The sequence below is a fragment of the Marmota monax genome, unplaced genomic scaffold (genome assembly GCF_021218885.2).
Source record: "Marmota monax isolate L192 unplaced genomic scaffold, Marmota_monax_Labrador192_F-V1.1 WCK01_AAM20220418_F8-fsc00061, whole genome shotgun sequence".
NCBI lineage: Eukaryota > Metazoa > Chordata > Mammalia > Rodentia > Sciuridae > Marmota > Marmota monax.
This window is the reverse complement of record NW_026695230.1, coordinates 6333531-6352864: the sequence shown is the minus strand read 5'-3', so window position 1 is coordinate 6352864 and position 19334 is coordinate 6333531. Positions and strand designations below refer to the sequence as shown.

The window sequence follows — 19334 nt, the reverse complement described above, 5'->3', positions numbered from 1 at the left end:
TGTCTAGAAAGCCTAAAGTTGGAGGCATTTAAATGAATGAGGGTGACCAAGAGGCACAATTGGGGCATCTCTGCCTGCAGTCTGCAGATGAGGGAGCTGTGAAGGTTTGGAGGAACAGGTGGAGGCTACATGATGAGTTTGTGACCAGACCCAAGGAAGCCTGTCTCCTCTATTGTCTGCACCCTCCAGGTGCAGCACCTTCTTGGCTGCTGCACTAGGGCTGCTGTCAGTGTGCTCAGCAGGGCCTCCCCCACCTGCTGGGGCCTGTTCCCACCCTTAGCAATGGAGGAATGGTCTGATTAGTAAGGAATGAGTGCAGGAAGGGAGGAGAGAAGAGGCTTGAGCAATTTTGTGTGGAGCTCTGATGCTGGCTTTCTTGAAGCCACCAGATACTGTGTGAAAAGTTGTTCAGACCTGGATCCTAAGGTTGGAAAGGGACCCAGTTTTATTCTGAAATGACCAGTAAGAATTCCAGTCTTCATCCATGCTTGACCTCATTCCATTTTCCAGGAAGCCTTGTGATCCTCCTGCCTCAATCTCTGTAACAGCTGTTATTACAGGCGTGCCCCCACCCCTATTTTTTAAAGTAGCATTTTTAACATCTACAAACAAGTGGATCCTATAAGTAAGCCACTATTGTCAAATGGAGAAACATTCTGCCTGCTGTTGGGACCTGGGTCAACTTCCTGTTAGCTGTGCAACGCTGGCCACACATTTGACCGTTTAGAGCCTGTTTTTCAGTATGTAAAATGTGTATCTTCACTTATTCAGTGATTGTTAGTGAGCACCTACTATGTGCCGGGCAGTGTTCTAGATATTCAGAAAAATGCAGTGAGCAAAACAGACAAGCATCCCTGTCATTTGGAGCTGTTACTGCTGTGGGGAGAGATTATAGAGGAGATGACAGCCAGAGAGCACCCAGCAGATCCCACAGCTGCGCGTTCCCCCAGCACATAGGTGGTAGTGGTCACATAGGTAGGGGAGGATGTGGACAGGGAGGATGTGAAAGTACTTTGTATCCTGTAAAGTGTGGTGCAGGGTGTTTTATGTCCCAGGAAAGCCAAGCCCAAGAGGAGAAGATCCAAGACTAGACAGTGAATGTGGCTTAGCCAGAGGTGTGGCGGAAGCAGGCACTCACGCCCTTATCCTTAAGATCACCAGACCCTCCCAGTACATTCACCAACCTGGTTTTTTGGAAGACAATATTTCAAAACCTCTGGAGTTGCCTTGCACTCCCACCTGCAACTCATTCACAGACAATGCCACTATTGTATAGCTATTCCCAGGCAATACCCTGGCATTGCTACTGCATGGGGTCCCAGGCCAGCCTGGCCCTGTGGCAAACTGGAAGAACAGGGGACTTTACCCCTGAGCATTTCCCTGAATACAACCCTGCACTGATAACTTGTGTTACATTGGCATTTTTATTTTTGCTATCCCAACACTGTTGTGAAATTGTTTGCTTTGTGCTTTGGCAACATGGGGAAGTGTCAGGTCCCCTCTTGGGTCTGTTAGTCCAGAGTGACAAGCGGCCAGTTCTGTTCCCAGGGACAGGAGACACTGGGATGACTGTTGTGCAATAAGCCTTTCTTTCTCTTGCTCCTTTTCCCACACTGCCATGGCACTTGACCCTCCTTGGCTAGGAAATTCTGTGTGGCCCCTCTGTAGTAACATTGAATCATTAGGAGCCAGAGCCACTATTGTCAAACCCTGTCCGCTCACTGAAAAAGTCCCTTTTAACTTCTTAGTGCCTCAGTTTCCTCATCTGTAAAATGGGAAAATGATACCTTCCTCACAGGCAAGTTGGGGACTAATGGAATTCATGCAGAATGTTCACATGATATCTCAGCATCTTTGTGTAATTAAAGTCATAGCTAACACACTCAGCCCTTAGTAGGTGCCAGGGATTGGTTGATCTCATTTCAGTCTCACAGTAACCTGAATAGGTAGTTGATTCATTTTACAGCAGAAGAAATTGAGGCTCAGATAGTTTAACTTGCCCACGATGTTTTTGCTAGGAAGTGGATGAGACATATTGGAAAACTAAATCTGACTATAGAAGGGCATTTGGTAGTTATGTACATAAGAAAGAAGCAAGAACCTCACCAAGGTCAGGTAGGTGCCCAAGGTCAGGTAGGTCAGGTAGATGAAGCTCTAAGCAACTCACCCTATGTGCAAAGGTAAAATAGGAGTTAGGATGGCACCAGCGTGTGGAGAAGGATGGAAATCCAGACTGCGGATAAGCAAAGCCATGCTAGCCATTGGCTTTGTGTCTGTTTGTGTAGGTATCACTGTAACAAAGGCAGGCATGTGGGTGGGTATCCGGGTGTAAGAATGTTTGGTGGTTTTGAAGGCAAGAAAGTTACTGCAGATGAAGAGGAAGGAAACCAGCGTTGGCTCCTCCCTACCGTACCCCTGCTGGTCTAAACATGGATTAATACAGTGGTTCAGGCTGACCATTTTACAAAGTGTACCTCAAGAGCAAGGGCTAGCAGGAGTGTCCAGGTGCTCAGGTGAGGAGTGCCAAATCCAGTCACATCTCAGTGCTCCAGAAGCCCAACTTTCTAGTGGTCTCATGAAAGCAGAAAAGCCTTCCCTACTGAAAGCAGCACCGAGGGTACACGAAATCCTGTGTGTTTACCTGAGGTTCTTGCTAGAATAATACTTGCTTTTGTGTGTGTGTGTGTGATACAGGGATTGAATCCAGGGCCTCACACATGCTAGGCAGATGCTCTACCACTGAGCTTCATCCCTAGTCCTTGTTATTTTGAAATAGGTCTCACTAAGTTGCGCAGGCTAACCTAGAACTTGGCTATCCTCCTGCTATCCTCAGTCTCCAAGGCAGCTGGGATTATAGGTGTGCACCACTGTGCCCACCAAGAGCTATTTATTTAATAAATACTTTGTGTTGAATGCTCCGTGAAAAACAACACGTGATCTAATTTAGTGAATAAGACAGCTGTATAACTGAGTGACAGTGAAGCTCAGAGGAGAAATGACACACCAAGGGTCACCAAGCTGGTAAGGCAAAGCAAGCACCAGGGTCCTCTCCAGCACCTGAGATTGCAAGCATTTGCCTTCGTGATAACTGTAGCTGCTGAAAGGCCACAAATGCCCCAAGTGATACATTGGGTGACAAAGGTGGGGATGGAGAGGGGTCAGTGTCCTCAAGGTTGGGCCTGTGGGATGCTCTGAGGACACTGAACCGGACTCTTCTTCTGAGAAGCAGAACCAGTTTTCAGGCCAGTCCCCATTGTACTGTGCAGTGCTGAGCAAACATTTGCTTCTCTCTGTTCTACTTATTTCACCCATGTATGGGGCTGGGGATGCCATTTCATCCATTTGGCTAGAATAAGGCAAGTGATTTTCAATCCCAAGGCAGGGGCTATTGACAGGAGGATATATTAGACTCTGATGGGTGGGGTGAGTAGGAAGAAGCCACCAGCTAATTTCAGCCCCCCACTGACCCCATGCAATTAAAAGGTGATGGAGATACATGGTGCCACCCTTAGTGTGAATACCACATGCCTTGCTAGATGCTAAGGATGCAGAATAAATGTGTCACCAGACTTACCCAAATGTGCATTTTGGTTTTCTTAAAATTATAAACACTTGAGTCAGCAGTGACATTCTTTGTGGTAGCCAAGGACAGGGAGGATATTATATCTGCTATTGTTGCAATCTTTTTTTTTTTTTAATACAGAGTAATCAGACTTAAGCCATTTAACTGCATACTGCTCAGTTATGGAAACAATGTTATCTTGATGATGTGACCAAAATCTGGAGTGAGGCCTGTTGAACAGAGGCCAAGCAATAGCATTCCCTTTACAAAGGAATACCCTGGAAACGGCCTCAGGTGCCGTTGGCTTTAATCTCCAGGCTCCACATTGGCATTTCCTTCTATGAGGTGCCTTTTGCTCTGTTTCTCTTGGGACTGCTGTCCCCTTGCCACCTGCCTCCTGGGTCCATCGGCTTGGCTAGATGCCAGTCTGGGTTTCTAGTGTGATTGCTCTGACTTCACTCTAGTGCTTCTGGTGCAGTTATTTTGTGGCATATTTTGGGTTCCGGATTTGGAGTGCCACCCTCCTTCATTCAAGGGCTAATTGTAGTATACATTTAGCAACATTGTTTGCTAACGTTGTTTTAACACAGTGCAGTTATCATCCATTTTTGTTATAACTGGTGATCAGGTTCTTTTCTATGACTGATCTGTCATGTTTTCCCTTTTGGATTGCAGCCCATTTGACAGAGAATGATGTGGAGTGATAAGCAAACAAATGGGGCTTTGCTTGACATCTTGTCAGGGAGAAAAAAGTGAATGCAGATGAATTCACTATTCTGCTGCCTTTGCCTTCCTCCCCCTGTTAGCTTTCCAAGCCTTTGACGGCAGCTTCTCTCTCTCTCTCTCTCACAGAGCATTTCTGCAACTTGGAGTCTCTTCTGGGTAGACCAGTCTCTTCTGGTCTGCAGAGAGGAGAGTCAGTGAGCTTCAGGGGTGGACCCTGAAGTCAGCTGCATTGGAGGACACTCCTGCTTGGGCATTAGATTCTGGAGCCTTTCTCCTGGGTGTGGTTTGGTGAATTGAGGTTGGGAGTAGGAATGGTGGTTTTGTTCTTTCCTACTCTGTGGCTCTTTGTCCTTAAAAGGTCACAGGTCCCATCCTGGGATCAAACCAGGTCCAAGAAGCAATGTGCCCCTGCAAAGCAATAGCACCCCACTGGTCCGTATAACTGGGGAGAATGAGAGACTTTGCAGAAATTCCTTCTGAATAGAGACTTAGAAAGGAGGCCCTGCTAAAAGTGTTAGCCCTCACTAAAAATCTTTCAAACGTGCATTGCTCCATTTGTGCTGGAAAAACTAAGGGGGCCCTTTGGAGGAATGCTTTTCCTTGCATGAGCTACCAAAAGAGAAGTAAAGAAGCTGGGGCTGAGTTTATCTCTGCCTGAGTCCCATGTCCATGGCTCATGAAAACTGGTTTACAAATAAAACTAGGTGTTTTCTTCTGGTTCAACCTTTCAAAAAGTCGAGAGTTAGGGTGGGGGAGGGCAGGGGAAACTCCATAATCAATGACTCTTGTTGGATGAGTCCTGATTAATGAGCTTGAGCTATGTAGTTTATTTTCCTTGCTCCCTCCTCTTTTTAATCAATAAAGAGTTTCTGGATTAAGGATTCACTGAGAGCTCACATTATTTAAGTCTCATATGTAATCAATTTCCCAAGATTTACCCTTTTGCTCCTTGTTCAGCTCATCTTGGTAGCCACTTGCTACCCTCCTGCCACACACCAGCTTCCCTGGGAGGTTCTGCCAGGCTCTGCAGAGGTGGGCGAGGCAGGTCTGATGCTCACCTCTGGTGGTGGGAGTAAGAAGTTGGTGCCAAAATCCGAGTTCTCCATAAGCTCCACATCATATGCAATCAAGGATTTGATCTGGGAACTAAGGATGACTTCATAGAGGGACAGGCATTGGAGTAGAACCCCAAGGGCAGCCCCAGGCGGGACACTCTGGTGGAGAGAGTAACTGCGGTTCAGAGACAGGGAAGGGTGAGGTTGACCCATTTTTCTAAGGGTAATCACAATTACTACTGCTGTGCATCTGGGATGTATAGACATGTTATCTTATCTTGTCCTTAGAACATGGGCAGGCAGACTTTTTCTGGGAAGAGTTGTATACTAAGTATATGAGGTTTTGTGGGCCAAAGATCTTTCTTTCAGAGCTGCTCTACCTTGCTCTGGTAGCATGCAAGCAGCCGGACACCACAAGTGGATGTGGATGTGTCATGTGGAACTTTGTTTACACAAACAGGTGGTCAGCTGGCATTAGCCCAGCCCACAGTTTGACAGCCCCTACCTAGTAATAGATTTGTTGTAATCCCCAATTTATGGAGGATGAGAGTAAGGAACAGAAAGACTATTACAAATGAATTTGCCCAGGGCCAAGGACCAACTGAACTTGGTCATATTCCAAAGACTGTTCTTATCTTCTGTACCCACTGTCTCCCCTGCAAGGGTTGGGTGCATTCAGTGAGGAGTGGATGGAGGCCAGTGTAACAAGTTTGCCTTTAATTCAGGGGGTGGTGGGGAGCCATTGAGGATTGTTTGAGCAGGCAATTAGATTAGCTCTGAGCTCGGAGAAGATGAATTTGGCAGGAGTGTTTAGCTAGATTACAGCTGAGACAGGAATTCTTGTTTTGGAAAAGGCTAAAGTCACTTGGGCTGAGCCATTTCCATCTACTCTAGCCTTTAAATGTTCTCTCTGTACCTGACACCTGCATGGCCTGTGCATGGCTGCACATTGTGTGTGTGTGTGTGTGCACGAGCACGTGTGCACATAAGTCTGGGTGTACTTGTTGAAAGAAGTTGGCTTCACCGTCCCAGCTGGACTGTGCAAGCTCACATGGAGGGCTGCTTGTAGAGGCAGCATGTCTATCTCAAAGACCCTTAATCACCTAGGAAGGGATTAGCACTGGGCCTTGGCCTGGGGTGCTCAGCATGTCCTTGCCGAGCTCCGCTTCTCACTGGGCTATGCTCTTGGTGCACATGACTTTAGCCTTTGGCTTGTCCTCTTGGTCCCTGCCATTGGGTGGTAAGACTCCTCTGGAGTTTGAGAGAGGAGAAAGAGTGCCTCCCTTCCTGGCTCGCAAGAAAGGCTTGCCCTGTGGCTTTGGCTCTGCTCTTCTTTTACACTCTGCCATATTTTATAGTTCCAGATGGGGAGTATTCCAAACTCTAGAAACTTTGCTGTGAGTAGGAGAAGAAATTCCAGATCGCATGTGTCCTGGAGGTTCAGGGTAGAGGCTGTGGTCTGTTTTGTTGTGGCCCATTTTATGGTGCTGGTTGTAAAAATTTGAATATTCACTTACTTATTGACTGTATTTCAGCATGTGGCAAATTCTGAGTCCTTGCCTATATATCTCATTTCATCTTCATAGCAGCCCACTGATGGTAGGCGCTGCCGTCAAAATCTTGCAAATGAGGACGAGGTAAGCCAAAGGGCACAAAGGTGACAGGAGCACAGCAGCTAAGATTCAGAGCAAGTCCAGGGTCCTCCTCTGCCACCTTCCTCCACTGCCTCTACTTACTGAGTCCCAGCGGGTCAGGCTAGGGGCTTCCATATGGTCACTCACTGGGTCTCCACTGCCACAAGGATGCCTGTTTTACAGGTGAATAAACTGAAGTCCATAAAAGTTGGGGACTTACCGAGGACATTCAGATAACAAGGTTTGGGTTTTGATTTTTTTATTGTAATTCTTTCAGTAAGAGCATAATTGAATAAAGGTTGAGCCTATGTTTAGTAGGGGGGTGTATTGGGGATTGAACCCAGGGGTGCTTTACCACTGAGCTACATCCCCAGTTTTTTGTTTGTTTGTTTTTGAGACAGGGTCTTGCTAAAGTGCAGAGGCTGGCCTTGAACTTGTGATCCTCTTGCCTCAGCCTCCTGAGTTGCTGGGATTACAGGTGTGAGCTACTCTGCCCAGCTTTGTGTTTATATTTTAATAAACTTATAAACTATGATTATCTCCCAAGTTATACGGACCAGTGGGGTGCTGTTGCTTTGCAGGAGCACATTACTTCTTGGACCTGGTTTGATTCCAGGAAGGGACCTGTGACCTTTTAAAGACAAAGAACCACAAAGTAGGGAATGAACAAAACCACCTTTCCTGTGAACCCTTCTACGCAGAGGAGACTCCAAGTTGCAGAAATGCAGAACATCTAAGGAATCCTAGAATAAGTTAGCCAGGGGCTGAACCTGGCTCTGCCACTTACTATGACCTGGAACCCAGGTAGAGTAGTCAGAGGTGCTGCGTCCCTAGAAGGGCCTGGCTCCTGACCCCATTCCAGGAGCCTTCAGGGCAGCACCCCATTGTGTTAGATGACCCTTGCAAGAAAGGAGACCGGGAAAGAAAAGGGCAAAGTTGAAGCGTCTGCTACTCTGTGCTACTCTGTGAGTCACATGGATACTCATAGCAGGCCAGCTGGTGGAGGGAGAAGCAATATCTCATCATTGTGGAGAAGACATCAAATGGATTCATATGCTTATGACCACTTAAGGGGGGAGACAGTTGTCTGAGAGGTCATTTGTTCTTGTCACTGGGACAGGTGTGGCTGTGCAAGAGTATCTGTCTGCAGGCATACTCCTACCTCCCTTTATGAGCTCCCCAATCTGTACATGGAACTTAGCACTCAAAATCATGGGTGCTGTTTTGTTTTGTGCTTTGTTAGCTGGGGGGAAAGTTTCCAGGTGAGACTTTTCTTGTGTTTGCTGGACTGCCTTGGAGAAAATATTGTTTTGCTCTGATGATTCTGTGACCAAGAAGAGCAGGTCTGATGCACCCCCTACAGGGCCTGCTCTCCCGACTCCACGGGTGACCCAGCTTTTGCCTTCCAGGGTGCTGCGCACACTGATCTTGTGTTTAAAGATGTTGGAATTTGCTGGGGTTTTGTCCACAGAATCCCAACAGTGAAAACGATGCCTGGCTTTTAAATTAAACTGATTAAATTTGAGATTATGGTGAGGCCACAAATAACTCCACTCATACAGAGTAATTGAAGGGTCTGTGTTTTCGTACTTGGCTTCTTTACAAGGGACCCAGGCTCCTGAGAACTGGGCTGACTCAATAGCCCTCGTTACTCTGAAAGGGCCTGTTAAAAGATGCCCATTGGGTGGTAACCTCCCCATACGTTTTCTCCATGAAGAGAAAAAGATGAGAAGGGGTGGGGGCGACTTCGCTTGTATTTAGAGCCACAGCCTCTCAAAGCCGTCTGGAGCAGACTGTTTAGTTCCTTGTCCCCTGTCCCATTCAGGCCTCTGCATGTTTTGAAGCTTTCTTTAGCTTTTCCCCAAGCCTTGATGGCAGATCTCTCAATAGGCGACAGCCCAGCCGTGGTGAGCTGAATGCTTGGTCGGCACAATGCACTGAATTTTAATGGTGCAGGCTGGCCCCGAGAGCTGCCAGCATGCTGGTGGCTGCTGCGCCCAAGCAAGCAGTGGCCCAGCTGCTGCCTCAGACCCTGCAATGTGCTCTGACTGGATTCCTCAAGTTGCCTGTCTGCTTTTTTGCAGATCTACACGGACTGGGCCAATCATTATCTGGCCAAATCCGGCCACAAACGTCTCATCAAGGATCTCCAGCAAGATGTGACCGATGGCGTCCTCCTGGCCCAGGTCATCCAGGTCGTGGGTAAGAGCGTGTTCGTTCATCCTTGGGTTTCCATGATTACCACAGAGCCAGCCGGGAGGGCTTGCCTGGGCCAAGGAGTGTAGGACCTGAAGTCCCGCGAATTATGATTGATTTGATTCCACCCATTGACCTGGTTGCGTGGGGACCAGCTTGCTGTTCCTGTAGGAGCACACACAACTAACTCACCTGGATCCTCTTAGAGGAAGATTGCCCAGGGCCAGAGGTTGTTGACGGGGCTCTCTTCCTGTTCCTGCTACATTTCTGGTTCTCGTATATGGTACTTTTTGTGTGGATGACTCTGGAAATATTAAAAACAAAACAATAAACCTGACAGGGGGCTGGTTTAATCCTGCCAGCTGTAATTAGGTGTGAGAAATCAAAGGCTAAAACTCCAGAGAGGGTTGGTTGGTCAGTTCTGGTTTTAACACGATGGGAAGGGAACTTGAGAAACGGAATTTTTAACGTCTCAGACATGAGCTGGGAGGAGAGAGTCCTTCCTGGGCAGGCAGGCGGTGGATGTTGGCGACAGCTTTGCCTTGAATCTCAGGCCCCCGTGGTCCTGCCTGAGAGCTCAGAGCAGACTGAGGAGGCGGGAGGTCAATTAGACAGCATTAGGCTGATTGTTGTCGCTGGCAGCCTTGGCAGCCGACTGATGCTAAGGGAGAAGTCACAGGGAAAGGACAGAAGCCCTGGCCCCACTAGCATGTGTCGTTGTGGAAAAGCTGCTTTTCCTTCAAGTGGGAGCAGGAGCCTTCCACAGTGGTGGCTGTGCTCGGGTGCATGGAAAGCATAGCTGGACACACAGACACCTTGCCTGGGCTGAAATGTGGGGACCGGCACTGCTGCTCAGAGACAAGGAAGTTTCCCTGCTGCGTCAAGGTTGATGTCCTGAGCCTAGCTGCCATTGTTCCTCTTTCCCTTTCTCTGCTTTTTATTCTCCCCTCTGTGTTAGTTTTCTTTCGCTGTATAACAAACGTAGCACCTTAAAACCACTCATCTTTATTCTCCCTTGGTGTAGGTGCATCCAGAGTCCAGGCAGGGCTCAGAGGGCCTCTGCACACTGCAGTCAGGGTGTCCTGGGGCTGTATTCTCATCTGGGTCTCTGACCATGGAGGGTCTTCATTTTGGCTCACTTGGGGGAGGTAGAATCCATTTCTTGCAGTTCCGGGACTGTGGATCCTGGTTGCTCACTGGCTGCCAGCTGAAGCAACCCTCACCTCCTACAAACTGCTCAGCTCCTTGCTACACAGACCACTCGCTTCTTCAGTGCCAATAAAGGAGAACTTTCTGGAGAAAGCATGCTAGCAGAATGAACCTATATAGAATGTAGCATAATTGTGGGAGCAACAAGTCCAAGGTCCTGCCCGTGCTCAGAGGGATGGGATTATTCCAGGGCAAGGACACCAGAGTGTGGGCATCATGGGAAGCCACCTAAAGTCTGCCTGCCACACTGCTCTTGTTAGAATGTTTCCCCTTCCTCCTGCTTTTCATTGTCATTTGTACCAAGTTTCTTTTCAAATATTTCATCCTCCCTCAACATTCCTGTGCAGGAGGTGTTGTTCCCATCTCGCAGGTGCAGGAATTGAGGCCCAGCAAGGCTGAGTAGTGCAATATATCAGGATTCTGTGTGGGAGTCCTAATTGGGGCGGTATGCTTCTTTTAAAGCTTCAGTTCATTGCTTTGCAGCTTTACACCACATCTCAATTCACAGACACTGACCCTAGCACAGGGCTGTGTCTTCCTTCACTTTAGTTTAGTTGTCATTTATTGAGCAGCTACTGTGTGCTTCTTTCTAGGAATAAAGAGATGAATGCACAGGGTTCAGAACCTTGGAAGAAAGGGTACTGTCTTCTTATCAGGGTCTTTCTTCATGAAAGGTGTGAGTTACGTCTGAGCTGGGATTTAGACTTTGTCTCAGCAGGCTGACCCTAGGCACGTGGCCTGCTTGGTAGTCTCAGTGTTGTACTGAGTTGTTTCTACTGGGAATCTCCCCAGGTTTCAGCACAGGCAGCAGGAGAGAAAGGATCTTACTGAGAGGCCTTGCTCTCATCCCAACTCGAACCCTCCCAACTGTGGGACCTCAGGAGGGGCACTTTGTCTCTGCTGCCTGTTTCCCTATCTTTGAAATTGGGGACAATCACATTTGTTTTCTCTGATCTTATGACCATCTTATGAAATTCAAGTTTGGCATCAAATATAAGATATGTTTGGAAATTATGAAGTGCTCCTGGATAGCAGCTGTCTAGAAAGTTATGTACAGGATGATGCTGAGGTCTCAATATGAGTGTTTGGTATATCAGGATAGATGAGTCATGTCTGCCATGGGCTCAGAATAGGCAAACAGTAGTGTGTATGCTGTGAATTTACTAAATAGTGCAATGAAAATGTAAAATACCACATTTTTTAAATCATTGCTTCAGAGCCTTCTTTCCTGAAATCTATGAGTTGAAACTCCCTAGGCAGTGGCTTCTTTGAGTCTGAGCTACTGATCTGTGGTTCCTGAGGCTCAGGTTAGTATGAGTCGATAGCCCTTAACTAAAATGCTTGGGACCAGAGTATCTTCAATTTCAGAATCTTTTGGATTTTGAAATATTTGCATATGTATAAAATGAGATATTGGGAATGCTAGAGTCTAAACATAAAATTCCTCTATATTTAATATAAATACCTTATACACATAGCCCAAAGGTAACTTTTTAAATACCTGTGGCCATGAAATGAATGTTTCATGGTGTGGAATTTTCCACTTGTGATGTCAAGTTGGTGCTAAAAAATTTCTTATTTGGAGTATATTTCAGATCTTTAAATTAGGGATACTTATGCTTTACCAGCAGCTCCGGCTGTACTTCAGGCCACCACATTGCTTTACCTCAGACCTCCAGGAGAGGATCACTCTGACCAAGTAAGGCCAGGTGTCAGCACGTGACCCTTCCCCTGAATGTGTCATGCTGTATACCCTCTGCTATGTGTGGCAAGCAGAGGCCCAGAAGATAGGAGCCAAGAAGGCAGCAGATCTTTCCTAGACTGTCTGTTAGCCAGGCCAGAGCATTTCATCCTAGAGTATCTTGTGATACAGATCCCTGGCAGGGTGGAGTGGGGTGTATTTTCTGATCAGGAGGCTGAGCTATTGAGCATTTATGCTTTTTAATGTTGAAGTCACTGCTTTCCCCTACACATAAACCCATGAAAGGAAAATCGGAAAAGATAATTTGTATGTGTGCATGTATTTAATATATACCTGTGTATAGAAATACATATATTTCTATTGACATAAAAGTTTCTAAGAACTGGAGCCTCACTGACTCCTTCTTGCATTGTACAGAATTCTGATGGTTGTGCTTATTCTTTGGCTGCTGAGCTCCTACTTACTGAAAAGTCATTTTCTCTTTGATACTTTTTCTGGCTCCCTAGGCATAGGTGGAGGGACCTCCCCATTATCCCACTGCCTGTGGTCTTGGGCCAGGGGCCCTCTCTAGGCTGGGCTCTGAGTTGTCTCCTTTCTGGGTTCAGCATTTAGCATGTTGGCATAAAGTGATGTTTTGGAAAAGTTGAGAGGATTAGGAATAAGAATTGTATTTACTATAAGCCTGGGTTGGATCATTTCCGGAGGTAAGCCTGGATGTTTCCCCTTGTTATTGTTTAGTATTCCTCTAAATTGTATCACACCTCCTTTCCAGTATTCTCACCTGTCAGGTTTGGAAAGGACCTTTGAAATTCATGTACCATGTACCCAACCAGGTACATGAATCACTTCTATGAAAACTGGTCACCAGCCTCTTCAGTTACTTCCTATAATGAATGAGCTGCTTATCACCCCTCCAGGTAGCTCCTTGTAATGATGGACAGGTGGAATCCTTCAAAAGCTCCTATTCTAGTCCCTTCAGACTGCTATAACAAAATTCCATAGACTGAGTGGCTTATATACAATAGAAATTTATATAGTTTGGAAGGCTGGAAAGTCCAAGATTGGGGTGCCAGCTGATTTGGAATCTGAAGGTACATGTGCATTTCTTGTTTATATATGGCTGGCTTCTCACTGTGCCCTTGCATGGTGGAAGTGGATGAGGAATCTCCAGAGACTCTTTTATAAAGACTCTAATCCATTCATGAGGACTTTGTCCTCATGGTCACATTTCCTCCCAAAGGCTCCACCTCCAAATACCATTTCCTCCCAAAGGCTCCACATCCAAATTCCTCACCCTGGGAATCAGGTTTCAATATGTGATTGGGAGGATACTTAGATATTTAGACCATCATAGCTCTTCTTTCATCCAGTCAAAGTCTATACCCTTTAGTAGTATCTGAGTTCTGCTTTCTAGGGCTACAAAGGAGCATCTATTCTGGGGCCATCAAAATAAATTAAGAACAGTAGGGAATTAAAATCACTGAATAAAAGGAAAATCAAAGGGAGCTTTGTACAGGAAAAGGACCTGTGACTGGGAGAAGGAGAGGGAGGAGGGAAGCACTGGAGAGTAATTTTGGCCAAATTATGTTGTTATTTGTACGCATGAATGGATATGTAATAATAAGTCTCCCATCATTATGTACAATTATAAGGCACCAATAAAAATACAGAAAGAAAAAAGTCATTGAATAAAATATGAACCCACAAATCTGTACTATGAATAAACAGGTAAATTTAAAAATAAGTACGCCATTGGAGGAGAAGAGAGGGTTAGACTGTTCAGAGCACTGACTGATGGGAAATGTGGAGGGAGTTCAGTCATCATGGTGAAGATCTTTTATGTCAAAAGACATCAAAGGAAGCTGAAATCTGGAGGAGAAAGTTGATGGGAGCAAGATATTTACATGGTCTAAGAATTTCTCTCCACAGATGGCTTGATAGTTGCAAGGGGAAGTCTAGTAACCATTAAGGGGAATATCCAGGCCACATCCAGGTGATCCAAACTCCATCACTGGTTGGGATGGATAGGTCAGGTCCTTCCTGACCTCAGACCCTTAGCACATGTAGCTTAGGTTGTACTCCAGTCAGAAATGGAGAACCTAAGACTAATCGTGAGGAATCTCAGAGAAGCCGGATTGTGGAACATTCCATCAAAACAGCAGCAACAACAAAACTGGTCTGTATTGTTTAAAAGCATCAGTGTCTATATAAGACAGAGTCTGGGAAGCTATTCCAGAATAAAGGAGACTAAAGAGACGTGACAACTAAAGGCACTCTGTGATCCTGGACTGCATCCTGTTCAGAGGAATAAAATGCTCTAAAGGACATTTTTTAGTTAGTTGACAAAATTGGAATATTGGCATAGCATCAATGTTAAATGTTTTGAATTTTGCAATTGTACCAGGGAAGAGAATATGCTTATTATTCTTTGGAAATATATACTGAACTATAAAGAGGAAAAGGACATGATCTATGTAGCTTACTCCAACATGATTCAGAAAAAAAAAAGAAAAAGAAAAAAATGAAAACACACAACTTGTACCTACATAGAGAAAGAGGAAGGGAAGAAGAGAGAATGGACCAAGATATGTGGGGATTCTCTATATTATTCCTATAACTTTTCTCCAAGTCAATCAAATTCTTTCAAAATAAAAATTTGAAAAGAAAACTTTTTTCTTCTAAATGAAGCCCAGCAAAACTCATAGGTTGCAAGTAGTCCCTTTTAAGGGACAAACTCTTGCTAGCCCTGGGAGAAGCTCAGTGTATAGTGTGAAGGACGCAAGGTGCTAAGAGACCTGATCTTGGTGGAGTGATGGGGCGGGGAGGGTGGGAATCAGGAAGAGTTTCCCCAAGGAATTAACCTGGAGCCAAGACCTCAAACTTAAGCAGCAGTCAGGTAGGAGAAGCCGGCAGGAAAGGCACGCCTGGTGGAGGAGACCGTGTGCAGACCGGCTGGAGGTAAGAGACGAAAGTCAGGCAGAGTCGCCAGGTACGGGCAGCCAAGTCTGGCCTCTAGCCTGAGAGGCAGGTTGGTTTCCAGACTGGGAAGTGCATCAGAACTTGACTTTAAGGTGAGCCTTAATTGCTTTTGCCACAGGCTGCTCCTGTCTTCATCTCTCCCAGACACCATCCAGCCAGCTTTCCAGCCCGTTTTCCTAGAGTAGGGTTGTTAGGGCCACACTTCTTCATGGCTGTCTTCTGCCATTTGGTAGGAAATGGGCCTTTTGCTGCTGTCTGTGAACGGTCTTCCTTTGCTGGCTGAGGGCTGGTCTCTCTGTTCTGCCTCTTATTAGCGTGATTATCTTCTTGAGTCCTCAGCTGCCCGAGGCCCTTCGGTTTTCTGCCAAGCCATCACCATATCATCCCTCTGAGTTAAAGGATGGTTCCCAAGACGAGGGTCAGCAGTGCAGATAGAGAGAGGGAGAGACACTGCTCCCTTTCTGCTCTCATTTCTGTCACTCAGGGTTGGTGGGAGGGAAGGAGAGAGAGAGGGAATAAAAAGAATGAACTAAGAGTGAGCAGAGGGGGCGGGGAGACTTAGCTTTAGAGCAAATAGCTGCTTCTTTTCCACCATTTTCTGCACAAAATGTCTGAAAATTCAGACAGCATGTGAGATTGTACCTTTTTTCATCCCACTACCACTCTGTTACCTTGGATAAGTCATTTGCCCTTCTGGGCAGGCAGTCTCTCCCTTTGGCTGGGCTGCCAACAGCCAGGAGTGGTCAAGACATAGATGTGCAGGGCGTTAAAATGCTCTGCATCCTTTGGAGGTCTTTCAGAAGGTCATGCGCTTGATGCCACAGCTCTTATTGAAGGAATGCATCAATGCTTTCCAAACCCTAGCTTGTCACCTCGTGTGCAGAGAAGTCACTGCATCAGTGGGACTAAGAATGTCTTCAACAGGCTGGGACAGAGAAATTACCTTGAGCTCTGAGAAGTGCCGGTTTTGATTATAGTTGAGGACTCTGGGGACAAATATCTCTGCTTTTTTGTTTATCTGCTTTTGGATTCCAGCCAAAGACCCTCTACCCTGAGCTTAAAAATTTGGCTCTGAAGATTCAGCTCTTCTTTCTTACCAACAGATCAGAGCTGCCGTTAGCATCTAAGGATTTATGGCGACCATAGGCATTCTTGGGAATTTAAGTAAAGGAGAAGTATTTAAATTATGTGAAACTGGAAACTAGGAGACCCAAGTATTTATTTTGCATTTTTATTAAGCATTTAGTTTGAGTGTGAATTAGCCATTTGATTTCTGCCTTCCAGGGTCCTCTTTGGCATGGTCATAAATAGGCTCCATCTCATCTGTTTATTTTGACTGTTGTGAATTGGCAACATTAGTTCATAGGAGCTGTGATATTTGAATTCATGGAGCACCTGACTGGATTTGGGTGACAAGCCATGAAAAAGGAATTAGAGGAGTAATTGGACCAAGCTCTTTGGTTTCAGTTATCCAAATGGTCTATCAAGAATCTTTAAATTTTCCCAAATGACTTATTAGGATCACAGTTATCCATCCTTCACTTTAATGAGCACTAATGACCTAATGCTGAACTGGGTTATTGATCAGAGTCCAATGACTTATGACTTTGTTCATCATGAGTATCCAGTTAGAAGACACCTTGAGTGTTAACTGTCAAGAACCTACATATTTATTCTCTGCAATGTTGAGTATCAAATGCCCAGGTCAGAGTTCACGGCTGCCATCATTTTCCGTATATACGAAGGAGTGCCATTTGTCAAGGGGATGCATTTTTTTTCAGTGTTCAGAAGGTACATCTATATTTACAAGTGAAAGAACACTGCCGCAAAATAGGCAGGAAAACCTTAATTCTTTGAAGTCTCCAGGATATTTAATTCCTTAACTCCACTCAACAAATATTTATTGAGTGGCTGCTATTCCAGGCACTGTCCTAAGATCTGGGGTTGCAGTAGGAAACAAAGCAGATTAAAAAACAAACAAACAAACAACAACAACAACAAAAAAAACTCTGTTCTTATGGAATTTATATGCTGGCAGTATATTCTGGCTAACTATTTTCTGGTGAACTAAAGAACAAATGTCCATGAGTCCTTCCATTCATTGGCCATCTTGCTATTTTTTTTTTTTTTTTACTTTTCATTATTTCGTAGGGCTGGGGATGGAACCCAGGGTCTTGTGAATGCTGGACCAAGTGCTCTACCACTGAGCTCTTCCCCCAGTCCTTTGGGCATCTTTTATGTACTATGTGTGGCACCTCTTTGGGAATTAAGGCTTCTAAAATTCCTCTCCCAATGTTTTTATGTTAGGCAGAGTTGAGAACATTCAGCTGAATCTCTGAAGATTGGAAGTCCCCACTTAGATCACAAATGCAAACATCTAATACTTTTGGCTGGTGCTAAAGAAAATGTAGATCAGGCTGAATCTATACTAATCTGGCTATCTCACAGCAGCGAGATTTGTGAGCAATTTCCTGCTGCTTGCTTTCTTTCTGAGTTTGTGCATCTCTCTCAAACTAGAAATACTTGAACCCAAAAAATGAACCCAACTTGAGATAATAACAATCTATATTTAGGCTCAGATCTTCTAAAATTTGGGAGGCATGGGATTCTTTGATTCTGTATCCTTTCAGATAGTTGTTAATGTTTTTTCTCTTCATGAAAGTTTTAGCCATCATATTATGATGTGATGTGGGGATTCAATTTTGCAAGCAGTTATTGAGCTCTCAGGATACAAATGTGAAAAATAAACTTGACACATCTGCCAGTCTCTCACCTCCTGGGTAGGGGTGTTACATGGTAGATGGTTGAGAGGACAGCAGAGGCAGAGGCAGAGGCAGAGGCAGGGTGCTGTGAGGCAGAGACCTGAGTGGCACTACCCTTCTGTAGTGTGAGGGCATGGGACATAGGGATCTGGGGTTGGAGAGGGAACTTATAAAAGATTCAGAGGAAGTCAATCTTCAGTTCTTTACTGTGGAGTTTTGGCTTGACCCACATGCTGACCTCAAAAGGAAGAATTTATGTTATGTTTTGTGTAGGTGGTAAGAATATGTATTGAGCTGGGCATAGTGGTGAGTGCCTTTATTCCCAGCAGCTTGGGAGGCTGAGGTAGAAGGAGTTTAAAGATAGTTTCAGCAACTTAGTAAGGCCCTAAACAACTCAGTGAGACCCTATCTCTAAATAAAATATTAAAAAGTGCTGGGGATTTGGTTCAGTGGTTAGGTGCCCCTGGGTTTAATGCCTAGTACCAAAAATAAAATAAAATAAAATACATACATAGACACACACACACATATACACACACACATATTTGGGTTAAGTTTGAGTGACATGGCTGTGATCACATGGCCGCTGAGCTCTAGAGCTGGGATTCACTTCCCATCTCTGCCTCCAGAGCTGGTCTTCTCACTGCTGTGCACACTGCCTCTCCTATGTGTTGCATTCTCAAACTTAGCCTCTCTGTGGATATCTCAGGCTGTGTCTTGCCAGGGATTCCTCCATACTGAGCAGGGCCTGTGTTCACTAGGGGAAGCTGAGCCTTTCCTCTTTGTCAGCGCTTGTTTTCCTGTTTATTCAGTGCAACCTCTTTCTTTCACCTCTCCTTCAGTAACTGGGTGCTATTTTGACTTCAGGCGTGTGTGCTCACTGATCTAATTTAGGCTTGCCTTGGTCAAGCCATTTTTGAGTCTGATTTTCTCATTTCCCCCATTTGCCCCCACTTGGGGAATAAGTATTAGGACAACAAAATTACAGATGAAAGCTGAAGCTGGTTTCCTCTATGGCATCCATCCCCAGGAGCTGAGTCGAGCTGAACTGATTTCACTCTGAACTGTCCTGCCTTCCATGGGGAGGTTGCAGTGACTGACATCTGCCTCTCTCAGACCCCAAAGCACAATCACAGCTCATTCTGTTTCCCAGTCTCCAAACACTGTCACGATGCCCCATCGCTGCAAGACTGCCGTCAATGCAGTTGTCTCTGTTTTAAGTGATGACGACCTTGCCCCAGCTGTCCCTGGAGGACTGCAGCTTGATGAGTAAGTCCTGAAACTTGCTGGATGCGTCTCACTGTTCCACATGCCTGTGTTGATTGGACAGACCCCAGAATGGGCCTCAGGACTTGGTTGGCCTCAAGTGTCCTGACCATCACTACTGGAAGTATCTCTCTGGTGATTATTTATCTTTCTGACTTGTATTTCCTTTTTCAGCAAATGAAAAGATTGAAGACATCAATGGCTGTCCGAAGAACAGATCGCAAATGGTGAGTGGTACATTAT

General features: G+C 45.5%; 1 protein-coding gene across 7 annotated transcripts in view; it reads left to right on the top strand.

The window, feature by feature from the left end:
- Nav2 (neuron navigator 2) overlaps positions 1-19334 on the top strand; it is a 379713-nt gene that overhangs the window by 110205 nt on the left and 250174 nt on the right. For all 7 annotated transcript variants that reach the window (XM_058576946.1, XM_058576948.1, XM_058576945.1 and 4 more), the window contains exons 2-3: positions 9062-9179; positions 19266-19318. In XM_058576946.1, the coding sequence (XP_058432929.1) occupies positions 9062-9179; positions 19266-19318 (171 nt within the window). The remainder of the gene's footprint in view (positions 1-9061; positions 9180-19265; positions 19319-19334) is intronic.